General features: G+C 36.8%; 1 protein-coding gene across 1 annotated transcript in view; it reads left to right on the plus strand.

Annotated features, from left to right (window-relative positions):
* The first annotated feature begins 433 nt into the window (after nucleotides 1-433).
* Nucleotides 434-14,406, plus strand: part of gpm6ba (glycoprotein M6Ba) — a 77,219-nt gene continuing 63,246 nt past the window's right edge. Inside the window, exon 1 of the mRNA XM_051702563.1 lies at nucleotides 434-528. Within this exon, the coding sequence (XP_051558523.1) occupies nucleotides 525-528 (4 nt within the window). The 5' untranslated portion in view covers nucleotides 434-524. The remainder of the gene's footprint in view (nucleotides 529-14,406) is intronic.

Consider the following 14,406-nt stretch of genomic DNA (forward strand, 5'->3'; position numbering starts at 1 on the left):
AGTAATTTTCACTAAGCATCCGGCAATTTATATTCTGTTGTACTCTTTGGACTCCCCATCTAAGTTATGAAGTATCAAAGTTTACTGCGCTCATGGCAAAATAAATTAGACCTTTTTTTGCTCAGTTCAAATTGAACTTGTCAGGTGTGTCTAACATTTTAATATCTCCTGCCCTTTATTAATGGATGATCAAAATAATTTTAAATGTGGAACACAAGCTATCAAACTCAAAGTACTTTTGAGCAGTTGACAAGTTATATTACATGTCACTTAATACAATGTGTGTTATTACCTACTCTACTATGAGGGTAACCTAAGTGTTTTATCATTACCACTCATATGCAATCACTGGTCTGTACCATCGTTTTTGTGAATGAAGGAAAGAGGGGCCCTGAGTGGGTACCCCAAATAGTGACGTCACTGCAACGGTGGTCGCGAACAGCAGGGACACTTTTATTTAGTTGAGTGAAATTCTTTCCACCCGAAACTCCCGCGGAACTTTCACTGAACACAGCTAAATCAACATGGGTAAGTGGTAGTCAGGGGATCCTTAATACCGCATTTTCTCCATAGTTTATTATTTTACTCCAGTATAACGATTCTTTCTATTCTGCACATTTTATGACGAGTTTTGGCTTGTAGCTGCAAGCAGCGCTTTTCCTGTCTTCTATGAATAATTAGTCTAGTTTGGATGAAAACAAAAAACAAATGTGATATGTGATTTAGATTTGGTCTGCTGTCTAGGTTCTTTTTGCATGTAGCCTATGTTACGTTTTGTGATACAGTGGGGGTTTTCTACACTTGTTTTGCGCTCCTTTACAATCTTCCCATTGTCTATGTAATTACTGGTACAGGCTTGTATTACTACTTACAGTGCAAGGGTCAGTAACCCCATATTTTAATTATCATTAAGTGTAAAAACGTCACTTGCTGAGCTTTAGTTGAAGTAGCCTACATAACAATAAATAGATATAAAGAGAATAATTAGAACAACAGTGTTCATATCTCATATAAGAATTTAAAAAGTATGTTTTATGTATTTTGGCAAGCATCAAGAGTCCTTATGCTTATGAGTTCCACTGTAATGAATCTGTGTGTGTGCTTGTTTACCCTGTTCTTAAACTGCATTTAAAATAGAGCTAATTCATGGGAAATAATTCTTTCTTTCATTTGTCCCAGCTGTGTCCTTGGAATGGTTAGTTAAACACATTCTCTGCCAGCTGTCTGTGTCTACCAAGACTGCTGGTTAATAGCTGTGCATAACTGGAATGTCTATACTGTACAAATTCCCCTCGTGAGAGCAATATAGGATATGTATTCCTTGGAATGTCATTCTTAAAAGGAAAGAAAAAGAAAAAGAACCCAGTCAGCAAATTTCCTTTGTCACAGCTTTGGCCCAAATAAACAGCTAAAATGCTGCCCAGGTCAGAAAGTGAATGACGGTCCAAATCTGACTGCGGTAAAGTTAGTTTTACGTTTGACATTCGTTGGATATTCGGGTTCATACACATTAAACTTAAAGACCACTTGACCTAAAGATGTCAAACCAACTGCAAGTTACTCAGAATAGTATTCTCTCTGTTGCACAAGGCTTATTTTTGTGAGTTTTTCTGTGGTAGTTTTTAAATAACATATTTAATCCCTGTTTTTAAACAGAATAAATGGTCCCTTTAAATCCATTAAACTCCAAGACCGCTTGACCTAAAGATGTCAAACCAACTGCAAGTTACTCAGAATAGTATTCTCTCTATTGCACAAGGCTTATTTTTGTGTGTTTTTCTGTGGTAGTTTTTATATAGAATATTTAATCCCTGTTTTTATATAGAATATCTGGTCTCTTTAAATCCATTAAACTCCAAGACCGCTTGACCTAAAGATGTCAAACCAACTGCAAATTACTCCAGACTGTGCCGCAGACCAGGGATTCAGTTTGGACGGTGCGGCGGGAGAGATTCAGCATCAACTGTCGAGGATGTTGGCAATGCTGGTGAAGGTCGTTGCTGACTTGGAGGATCTAGCTGTCCTGATCAATTCTGGCCAGATTTCTGAGATCATCCGATAAAGATCTCGTGTTACGTGAGGCGAGGAGTAAAGGAAGGCTTTGTTGGAAGAACCACAGCATTTTCTTTTTCCAAGACTTTGCGAATTCAACAAGAGAGAAGCATGATCGATTCAAGGAATGCAAGAAACTCTTACATCAACGGAAGGTCGCTTTTGCACTGATGTTCCCGGCCAAATTGAGAACTGATACTAAGGATTGCCACAAAATATTTACATGCCCACAGCAAGCGATGTCCTTCATAAAGTCAATAGAATGAGGAAGTTATTGTGTGATACTGTCTATACAGCCGAGTGGACCTGACTCACTGAACATTCACTTGACCATCCGAGGAACTGAGCGTCTTCTTTGTTCCTTTTTGTGCTGGTTCTGCCTAGCGGCTAGAGTTTGTTTTGTGGAATAACACTCCTTTGGGACAGTTTGTGGATGAGTCTGCACGTTCTTTGTGCTTATGTCTCCTATTGGTTGGAGTTTGTTCTGTGGAATATTTCTTGCAAAACATTGGAGTGATTAGGGCATTTTTTTGCACTCATGTAACAGCTGAGTGGACCTGACTCACTGAAAATTCATGTGACTGTCCGAGGACACTGGGCGCCTTTTTTGTTTCTTTTTGTGTTTATCCCGCCTACTGGCTGGAGTTTGTTTTATAGATTATTTTCTGTTGTGTAATTATGTCTCACAAAATTTGCACAAAAGCACCGGACTTGAGCAATCCGATGGCAGGGACTCTCGTAGGCATACATGGACTGTTTGAGTTTAGAGGGATGGACGCCGGTTGGCGCTGTCGTGCACAAGGGTAATGCGCACGTTTTCTTTTTTCTGTTTGTTTGGTTCGGGGGGAAGTTTGGGGATTGATTGTTGCAATAATGTTGGAATGTGGTCTTTATAATCTTGTTTTTGACACACAATCTATTTTTTCTAATATGTCAAAATGTCACATGTTAATATGAGTGGATTGTCTCTCTCCACATGGAATGTGAATGGGTTGGGGCACCCCATAAAAAGAAGGAAGGTTATTTCTTTTCTTAAACATAAGAAATATGATATTGTGTTTTCTTTAGTGCTGGCTCAAGTAAGAGCAGGGGAGTCATTACATTGATAAGTAAACATCTACAATTCAAATGTCTCAAACAGATTAATGATAAATTAGGAAGAGTCATTATTGTTTTAGCAGAAATTCAGGGGCAAAGGTTGATTTTGGGTAATATTTACGCACCTAACGCTGATGATCAGGGCTTTTTTATTGATCTTGAAGGGATGTTGCAAGCTGCTGGCACCCCTCATGATATAATATTGGGAGGAGACTTTAACCTTTTGATGGACTCAGTCCTTGATCATAGTGAAGCAAAAGTGTGTAAGCTCCCTAGAGCAACATTGATGCTTCACATGATGTGTAAAAATCTTGGTCTTACAGATATTTGGAGACTTTTGAACCCATCTGGTAGGGACTATTTTTTTCATCAGTTCATAAGATTTATTCTAGAATAGATTTTCTTTTTTGGTATCTAAGTCCCTCATTTCATCTGTTGTTGATTACTCAATTGGAAACATTTTAGTCTCAGATCACGCCCTGGTGAGTTTAGAGGTGTTGCCAGATATGGATAAAAAGAAATCATATAGTTGGCGCTTTAATGTATCCCTTTTGCAAAATCCTGATTTCCAAGAAATGTTAAAGGCTGAAATCAATGTTTATATGGAAACCAACTGGTCCTCAGTATTCTCTGTGGGCGTGGCTTGGGAGGCACTTAAGGCGGTTCTTAGGGGTCAGATCATACAGTATGCCTCATTCATCAAAAAATCCAAAGCACGAGAACTTGTGGAGTTGGAAGGGAATATTAAAAGTACCGAGGCAGAGGTAAACGCCGAATATCGTCTAATGGCCTCAGGGAATTGACCCGATTGAAATACAGATATAATAACCATTCCCTCAGTGAAATCTGCTGATGGTGAAATTTGACCTCGGCCATTGATATTAATAATGCTTTAAAGAATTCTAACTTGATCTCTATAGTTCCACGTCTTCATCTACTGATGAGGAAATTAGAAACTTTGTGGAACCATTAGAACTTCCTAAACTGACGACAGAGCAAAAAAATTCTCTTGATTCTGTGATAACCTTGGTGGAGCTTGGCAAGGTAATTAAGGCCTTGCCTACAGGCAAGGCTCCAGGGCCAGACGGCTTTGCCGCTGAATTTTTTAGATCTTATGCTACAGAACTGGCTCCACTTTTGTTAGAAGTTTATACAGAATCATTAAAGAATGGAAAGCTTCTGCCAACCATGACACAAGCCCGGATCAGTCTGATTCTTAAAAAGACAAAGATCCAAGCGAGTTATCTTCCAGTTTCCCTGATCCAGCTAGACATTAAAATATTGTCACAAATTTTGGCTAACCGATTAAGTAAAGTTATGACAACTCTTATACCTATAGATCAGGTGGGATTTATTCAGGCCGCAGCTCTTCTGATAACATTAGGCGTTTCATCAATATAATGTGGTCAGTGGCGAATCATCAGACTCCAGTCGCTGCCATCTCACTTGACGGCGAAAAGGCATTTGATATGGTAGAATGGGATTATCTTTTTAAGATTTTGGAAATATACTGCTTCGGGAATACTTTTATTGGATAAATTAAGTGTGGGTGCCTCGTGCCTCGACTTCTGTCACTTAACAGTTGTTGTTTCATTTAAAAAGAACTTTCATTATAGCATGTTATTATAATATTTTATTTCTTACAATTCATTATAGCCAGTGTGTTTTCATTGCTCTTAAATATTTTTAAGAGTAAACAGAGGTGAATTTATGTAGTAATTAATTATTATCCTTCAGTAACAAAGCATATCCATGTTGTCATATCGAAATTACGGTAATTCTGACACTACAGTATGTGAATGCAATTAATATGTTTGCTAAATAAGCTTGTAAAAATATTTCATACTAATAGCTAACCACGCCACACATGGCCTTTATTTTGAAATGTTGCCTACCTCAGGGGGGATTTGGAAAGGGATATGGGTGTAATCTCTTCTGTTTTGCATCTAATGAATACATGTTTTTTCTAGTAAGAATGCAATCGCAGAGCTCTCTAACTAAAATACTTACTAGTGAAGATTGAATGAGAAAGCTCTGTAATTTATTTTTTACTAGTAAGAATCGAATTGCAGAGCTCTTTAATTGGAGTAGTAACAAATGCAATTGTAGAGCTCTGCAACTGCATTCTTACTAGTAAAAATGTCATTAGAGAGCTCTAAATTATAAATCTTACTAGTAAAAAATAAATAGTAGATCTCTTTCATTTGAGTTTTTACTAGTAAAAATACAATTGCAGAGCTCTGTAATTCAATTGTAGAGCTCTGCAATTCCATTCTTACTAGTATAAATGCAAATAGAGAGCTCTGCAATTTGAATTCTTACTATTAGAAAATATATTTTAGACCTCTCTAATTGAAATACTAGAAATGACTAGTACTAATACAATTACAAAAAGTAATGCAGGGTGCATTAAAAGCTAGATTTAGAATAATGCATCCCTCAGGTACTGAATTGAGCACTTAATGCAATAAAGGACAGATTGGTAATGGATGTGTTGCTTTTCAAGATGTTTCCATGTCATTCTAAGTTAGGAGCATGTTTTTAATCACAGTGAGAAGTTCTTGTCTCATGATAATTTTGATTCCTGAAGGCAATGCACCTGGTTCAAAATTGCAGAAATCACATTCTGTACAAAAAAAATTAAAATAAATAAATCAGTTAAATAAAGATCGGAGTAATTTACTACGTAACTTTATTAAAGGTGCATTCAGTAGTTTGGAGCTCATTTAAAAAGTTTTACATATTAACAAATAAATTGTGTTTTTGTGAAGTGTGATCCGAATGGTGTACACTCACATTAGATGAAGACTGTGCTCATAATAGCTTTTAATAAAAAGTGTTTTATTATACATGGTGCAGCTCACCCCATTCACTGTGTTTCGCCATGTTGAAATCACTTGACCCGCGGTGTTTCACTAAACTTCGAAGAAGAGAATCCTTGTGCTCATTGGCTGCTGCCTATGCAGATACGCTTGGCTATGCTTATGTAGCACACAGTGATGTTTGGTGATGTGAAGAGCGAAAACAAACATAATGGAACATACTTATTTATCATGCTTTAGCAGCGGAGACAATGGGAGATCCAGTAGCTGTACTGCAGAAGAAGTGAAAAAGGTCTGAAGTAAGAAGACAGAAAGACCAGCAAAGGCAAAAAACTAGAGTAAACATCGGTACGTCATCTACGTCTTTATTCGTTTAGTGCAATGTAGCTTGGCACAGTGACTGTTGTGGATTTTGTGTGAACCATGTCATTGGTTGCTTGGAAACAAAATGAGTTCGTAAAATACAGTATTCATGGGCATGCTAAATTTGATAATCAAAAATAATTCTAATCTTTCCTTCACCTTGACATTCAGTATTGCTAGATAATGAGGTTTTACACTAAGCAGTTCTCTAATAAAGGTAATTACTGTCTTTAGAAATAATGTGAAACGTAGACAGTCTCCAAATATTATTGATACGAGGGGCCATAATAATCTGTCCTTTACAGTAGAAGCATGTCCGCTTGATTTCTGATGTTAGTAATAAATAACTTTAGAAATGACCTCAAATTCCAACATTTTCCAGATGCAAATGATATTCCATAGCTGGAGGGGGCAGCAGAGACGATCATGCTGATCCACGTCGATAGATGGCAGTACAGTGTTTATCACCACTGTCACATCGGTACTTAAAATACACGAAGAAGAGCAATCATAATGCTAGCTAAAGAACTACTGAATGCCCCTTTAATGGGAATTATCACTGCTGCGATGGTATCATAAGAACCCACCCTAGAGAATCTGGGCCAAAAGGATTACGAGTTAGCAAAGAGGGATTTAAACCAAACAACACAGATAATTTAGAGAGGGAGTGTAATTTCACCCTTATTTCATGGCCTATTTTTAGGTGGGCTGGATTTGATAACTGATGGTGAATTTCAGGATCTACTCCGGTCTGAACGTGCTTTTGATGAGATAATATATTACAGTCATTCTTGATTCAGTGTGAACCATCATGATCTCTTTCTATCCTTATGAGGACTCTCCATAGGCATAATGATTTTTATACTGTACAAACTATAGATTCTATCCCCTAACCCTAACTCTACCCCTGAACCTAACCCTCACAAAAAACTTTCTGCATTTTTTAATTTTCAAAAAAACATTGTTTAGAATGTTTTTTAAGCGATTTGAATTATGGGGACACTAGAAATGTCCTCATAAACCACATTAATAGCATAATACCCTTGTAATTACCCGTTTGTAACCTAAAAAATCATCCTCGTAAACCACCTAAACCCGCCCACACACACACAAACATTTTTCGTGTTCCTTTGTCCACACTGCAGGACATTTTGCCTGTTTAAAGGACAGTCTTTTGAAACTCTGTGTGTATTTGGGTGGTGTGTGTATGTGTTTGTGCCATCTGGACAGTCAGTTTGATGTTCCAGGTTATTTGTGTTTTGGCAGCGTCAAAGGTTAATTCACACTTAGTGTTAAAATTCTGCAGAGTTGTGTAGTTTTCATAACACTAAATACAACCATCATGAACAAAATCAACATGAATTGTAATTCATATAAACTGTTTGTAAACCGGTAGAATTGTACACAGGCTGCAGGCAGCTCTATTAATATCATACACTCACTGAGCTCTTTATTACAGTCTTCTGCTGTTGTAGCCCATCCGCTTCAAGGTTTGACGTGTTGTGCATTCTGAGATGCTATTCTGCTTACTGCAAATGTATAGAGTGGTTAGCCTTTCTGTCAGCTCGAACCATTCTGGCTATTCTCTGTTAACCTCTCTCATTAACAAGGCGTTTCCATTCGCAGAACTGCCGCTCACTGTATGTTTTTGTTTTTGGCACCATTCTGAGTAAACTCTAGAGACTGTTGTGCGTGAAAATCCCAGGAGATCAGCAGTTACAAAAATACTCAAACCAGCCCGTCTGTCACCAACAATCATGTCACGGTCGAAATCACTGAGATCCCATTTTTTCCCATTCTGATGGTTGATGTGAACATTAACTGAAGTTCCTGACCCGTATCTGCATGATTTTATGCATTGCACTGCTGTCACATGATTGGCTGATTAGATTAGATCCATCATCATTAATGAATGAAGCAAAATCATGTGGTAAAAAACACCTACTGTCATTATTCCACAACATCTTATGCTGAGTTTACAATTCACGATTTTAGCCCTGATTTTCCACTTGCCGACAGTTAATGGAGATCGGCAACAAAAGCCCAAAATCAGAGACAAATCGGTGCTCGCTCACTTGAGCGACAATTGCTATGTGGGAATTTTCAAAAACGCGATCTGAGAGATGCGCCGATGTGTCGCAGATGCCTGAGAGATATTTAGCAGGTTAAATATCTAGAGCTGTCTGTGACTCCAAGTCCTGCAGTGTGAAATGTGTTTTGACGTGTCATCCACAGCAGCTCCCTGAACCCAGTCTTATCATGCATCTGTTTGTATGGTGAGCACAGTAATATAGTTTCTATCAGAATATATTTTCATACACATAAGCTTTTCAATTATTTGAAACAAAAACAAAGAACAAACATGTCCTTGTCGAGCCACAACACCAGCAGGCAGCTACCTTTGCTAAATTATTTATTTACCTCTAACTCTCTCTGCAGAACAGACAATCCTTGCTGCCCGAGTCTCCCCAACCATTCTCTCCTCCATTTTCTTTTTTTTTCTTTTTTGGTTTTTCGCTGCAATTCAGCGCACAAACAACTTGGATCGCAAGCTTCTTGCGGACCACCATTTTTAGAGGGAAGAACTCCAGTCTCGCGCGAGGAGTCCTGTCTCACGTGTGATCTCACGTCATTTCCTGTATCACTTCTCACGTGCGTTTTGTTGTGAAACATAGTTTGGAGACCAGACAGAGCTGATTCTTCCTAGTGAAATGTTTTGTAATGTGTGACCCACTGTTGCCGATCCCTCGTGTAATGTGTAAACCACAGCAACTTCAAGATACCCCATTATAGACAGACAGTTGTGTTGTGTGAAAAAAACAGCAATCCGATGGCTTTGAAAGTCATAAAGTGTTTCTGTGTTGGTATTCTGTGGCTTATATACTGTGATGAATACATTTAGACTGTCAGGTTTGTACACAGCTAGGGTAAAATGCATCTTATCTGTGCATTTGGAAGCACGTTTAGGCTTATTTAAGTTCAGACCTTCTATCAATAGTCCTTCATAAAAATGTGCCTCTTTGGTCTGACACAGACTCCATGAGCGCATGCGCTGTTTGTCTGTACTCACGCTGCTGTCAAACACAATGCACTCTGTTTATCAGCAGCTCTCTGCACTCTTTTCGCAAATAATAAAACACATTTTGTAATCAGGGTAACGAATAACGAGAGGGTCTGTATCAGAGTAAAAATTATTAATTTGTCAAAAAATGTAGCGAAGTAAAAGTAAAAGTTGCTACAAATTTAAATACTCAAGAAAGTAATTTTGTTAAAAAGCTACTTAAGTACAGTAACAAAATATTTGTACACCACTGCTCTTGCATATGTGTATTTGTGTCTGTGTATATTTTAATGATGGAATTTTGTTTTATTTGTGCAAAGTGGGAATGGCAAATCAACTTGGGACAATTATTGACTATAGAGATATGCCAAAGGCTCATATACCACCTGTGAAAACACTAATATATACAAACACTCCACCAGGCAGAATATGAAAGTGGTGCAAAGACATATAAAAACAAACACATTCTCGAACTTAGAACCATTGAAAACAAACTTCCCCTAAGGTACTCAATATCTGAGAAAAGCAACTCCTTAAAGCTGCAGCTTTAGAGATATAGTAGGGATGCCAGCAGTTTCCATGACTAAAACAGCATTTGTATCAGCATGTCAATATGTTGTTATAGAGACACTGTCATGATTTCTGTGTGCTTTAAACAAGACTACTGTGTGTCAACATAAATGGGCCACAGGATTAAAGCACTAAAGTAAAGCACTAAAGTATTGTCAAGTGGGTTGCATAAAAATTGTGATTTGGGTTGAGTTAGGGGCCATTATTGTAACACAGGGTAAATAAGATTTGCTAAAAGACTTTAGGAACACACAAGCCTTGTGTCCTTCTTTTATTGTTTCTATGAAATTTCATATTGATTCTCTGATGTAGTAAATAGATTCACTGTATTATTCACAGTAAATAGAGTGGATAAGATGACCTGTCAAGTGTGAGTGTGTGTGTGTGTGTGTATAAATGCTTCAAAATAAAAACCTGATTTTCTGCATTCACGGATCTCACTGCCAAAGCACACATATGGATTGATGCATCAGATTTGATATGTTCAAACGACTATAATGTTGAAAAGTATGTACAATAGGGCAACCCAGCATAGTGTAATTTCTCAGTGTGTACAGTATGAATTAGGGATGTGCACGAGTAATCAATTAATCAAGTACTCATTCAGCTTTAAACATTCGACTACTAAAAACACTACTCAAATATTGCAGTATTTTTTTAGTTCTCCCAAAAGGAAAATTCTGTGTTTGTGAAAAAGTGTTTGTATCACTTCAGCAGACTTGGAAAAAGTATGTTTCTATGTGCGAGTGCAGATTTTATTGTTTTTTGCATAGTGTTAATTTTTTCATAAGAAAAAAAAAGGTTCAAAAGTTGAACTTTAATTTGATTTAATTCGAATAATCGATTAATTTTTTTTTTTTTTATGTTTTTAAGAGTACTCCGCTACAAAATTAATCAAAATGCCCATCTGTAACATTGGTGTCTAGGAGTTGAAGAGGAAGAGAGGAGACGCTGGAGTGGACCGCTAAAGCTCAAAATACAAACTTAACACTACATAACACTTCAAGGACTAACAAATGACTGAACAAAACTAGAGGGTATTTATACACAGAAAACTAATGATGGAATGTAAGGCAGATGAGGATGACGATGAACAGATGGAAGTGATTAGGGCAGTGAATCCTGGGAAACGTTGTGCAGGAGAAAACTTCAAAATAAGAGTCCTTGAAGAAAATAAGGGAGACAGACTGACACCATCCCTAGTGTGAATGTGTGAGCCAAACCATTTTGTGCATGTACTGTAGGAGTGTATTTTGGGTTATAGCAAGAAGTGTTATTGTACTCTCTCTTTGACAAGTCACAAAAATCTTCAGAATGGACTGAAAATGGGTTTGAAAATGCAAAAGTAACTGTAAACTTTGGTGCTGATGTATTGAGGTAAATGGCAAAAATATTATTTTTTGTGCTTCCATTTGCTCCAGCAGCAAAAAAATAAATAAAATAAAATAAAATAATAATACAAAAATAAAAAAAACACGAAATTCTAAAGGAGGAAAATAGACAGAGATTTCAGCAGTTAGAAGATATGCCACAACTGTCACTCCCTCTGCAGCTGTTGAAACACCGTTGCAGCAGTGTTGGGATTTTTTTTTTTTTTTTAAAGTAAAATAATAAAAGGATTAAACAGGCTAAATTAAGGTGGGAAATAGGTATAGGTCATTACAGTCTATGACAATGGTCCATTTAATTTAGCACTACTGTACAGTCACATACTGTACATACTATAAAGTCAGTACATTTCATTTATAGCATTTCTTTATAACCTTTAAAGGTATAAAAAATCTTCCATGCTCATCTTTATCTTACATATCACTTACTCTGCCTGAAAAAAAAAAAAAAAAAAAAAAAAACACAATTTACAAGTATGTCAGTTTATTTTGCAAAATCTTTCAACTTTGACATGTTGTTTGAGGCATCACTCTGCCCTTCACTGAAGACCTCCCTCCTAATAAGTGGGACATGACTAGGCACTGTCTGTGGGCTTGAATTGATTCTTTGTTTACAGGACTTCAAAAGAAAACCTTTCTCTGTGCCGCATCCCCCTTTTTCCACATTAACTCTCTAGTCAGAGCACATACCCTGTAAAAGAGCAGTAATGAGCTCATTACTGGGGAGATGTGTCCACTGGGTTCTGTCTCGCAAGACGAGACCGACCATACAGTATATCTGTATTTCCCAATAAATATCCAAATCTTTTGACATACTGTTAGCAGAAATGGTATACTGTAACCCAAATGTTTGAACAATGTCTGCAGTGTTTTAAAGCCAAATGGTAGAATATTATAGATTGTGTAATGTAGGGTGAAGTTGTGTGCAGTGTGTTAGCTACCATTAGTGGAGAAAAGATGAGGATTTCAGCAATTAAAGTAAAAATCTGCCCTAGTTCTTACATATTCGCTTGAGGTTTAAAAAAAAAAAAAAAAAAAAATGTTTTTTTACATTGAGTTGAAGTTTTAAAAGCACTGTAATGTTTTCATCCTCAGTAGAATATATTTTTTAAAGGTAATTCTACACACCATCTTAAAGAATTTATTATGCATCTATAAATCATGCTTCACATGGGCTTACACAAATTATTAACAAAGTACTATGCTTACTCTTTTAGTAAAGTGCAGCTAATTCAACACATTCAACATGAAAATATATGATCATCTGCATTCAATATTAGCAACTGTTTCACATTACCTGTGTTTCAATGCATATTATTTAGAAGCATACATACAATGATTTCCTTCTGGAAATGCAAATCAAGTTTATCTATTGTTTCAGCTAAATTTCTTTTGCTCTGAGCATCTGAATGGACCTCAAATGCAACTTTTGTCATTGTTAAATAACTAGTGGGTTGCTTTGGTGTTTTGTGAGTGTAAAGGAAACTCCCGAACCATCGTTATAGATAAATAGATATAAACAAACCTTCCCTCTTGGCCACAAGCCTCAGCTTTACATTGACCTGAGAGAGACAGAGAGAGAGAGACAGAGAGAGAGAGAGAGAGAGAGAGAGAGAGAGAGGATCGCTATATAATGTTCAAAGACTTTGCAGTAAACACTTGGCAGGGCTATCGGCAAATTATGTGTACCTTTCTCGAATGAAAGAGGCAGATTTGCATCTACATTGTATGAACAAGTGATTAGTCTTCAGTGGTATGGATTATTTTCCATATGTTTATGTTATTTAATTCTGTTTGGATATTATATCATGACTTTTAACTCTTCTTTTTCATATCTTGCAACTTTGAATCATTATGGCCAATAGTTAAATGATTCTGTACTTATTATGATTGCTGGGGACCATTTTGGTCATGGTGTGTTTTTGTTAATATCTGCTAAATAGGAATAATAACTCTCAAAGGAATAAAATGTATACCTTTGTGTGTGTGCATGTGCGTATGTAAAAAAAGCTGACATTTTCAAAGATGAGAGATAAACTGTGCCAGACGCCATCTCTTATTTACCAGACAAACACTTAATCTGTGATGGTGACCTACAAATTTAGAGATTATTGTAGTATGTCAGGGCAAAAGTGCCCCTGAGAGAGCCCCAAGAGTGCCCTGCCTCATGACACGCTACATTCCATGGTGTCCGATTGGTTCCTAATGTCACTGGCTCCACCCCCCAATAGTCTAAAAGGGATATGTCACCCAAAAATTTACATTTCTGTCCTCATTTATTCACCCTCATGTTGTTCCAAACCCTCATGACTTGTGCACTACACTAAAGGAGATTTTAGGCAGAATATATATTTTTGGATGAACTATCCCTTAAAATGTGTTTTGTGATTACATAATGTGACACAAACAAACAGTATAGGAGACACCTCTGAAATTTTTCATTTGGTTGAAAGGTGTGTATCTGAAAACTGTTAAAAAATAATTAATGTTTCTTTCAGTGAAAATGTAAAATACACAAAAATGGTTATCCTGTTCTTGATAATGTTACCATCTTCTCATCTCATCTGCCAAACCTGAGAATATTCTTTCTGTTCAGGACCTTCCAGGAGTTCAAAGATTAACACACTGTGCTAGCATTTATTAACACAAACTGTATATTACATCCTAAAAGGCAAGAACTTTAAATTACAACCAGAAGTATGAAACTGTTTACAGCACATCCTCTTCCTCTCACATTCCTTCACTTGCTGTGTTTGATGCCTGAGGAGGGTAGGTGTTTTTATGGGGTTGGTAGTCATCTCTTTGTGATTCTTTTGGTTAAATTTGGCATTTTTAATTGTAATAGTCTGGGAAAGCATTTATAAAGCATAATGTGTGTAGATCAGTACACAGTACAATATAGTAAAAGTGAAAATAATCATTTCGATGAGCTGAAGATATAATTAAATATTTAACAACAGATCGTAGGGAGTAACTGGTGTGAAATCTTTGGTGATAAATCAAAATGCATTAATCTCCGGTGCCTTAGAGATATTTTATGGGATAATGTAAT

Source organism: Myxocyprinus asiaticus, chromosome 7 (genome assembly GCF_019703515.2).
Source record: "Myxocyprinus asiaticus isolate MX2 ecotype Aquarium Trade chromosome 7, UBuf_Myxa_2, whole genome shotgun sequence".
Taxonomy (NCBI): domain Eukaryota; kingdom Metazoa; phylum Chordata; class Actinopteri; order Cypriniformes; family Catostomidae; genus Myxocyprinus; species Myxocyprinus asiaticus.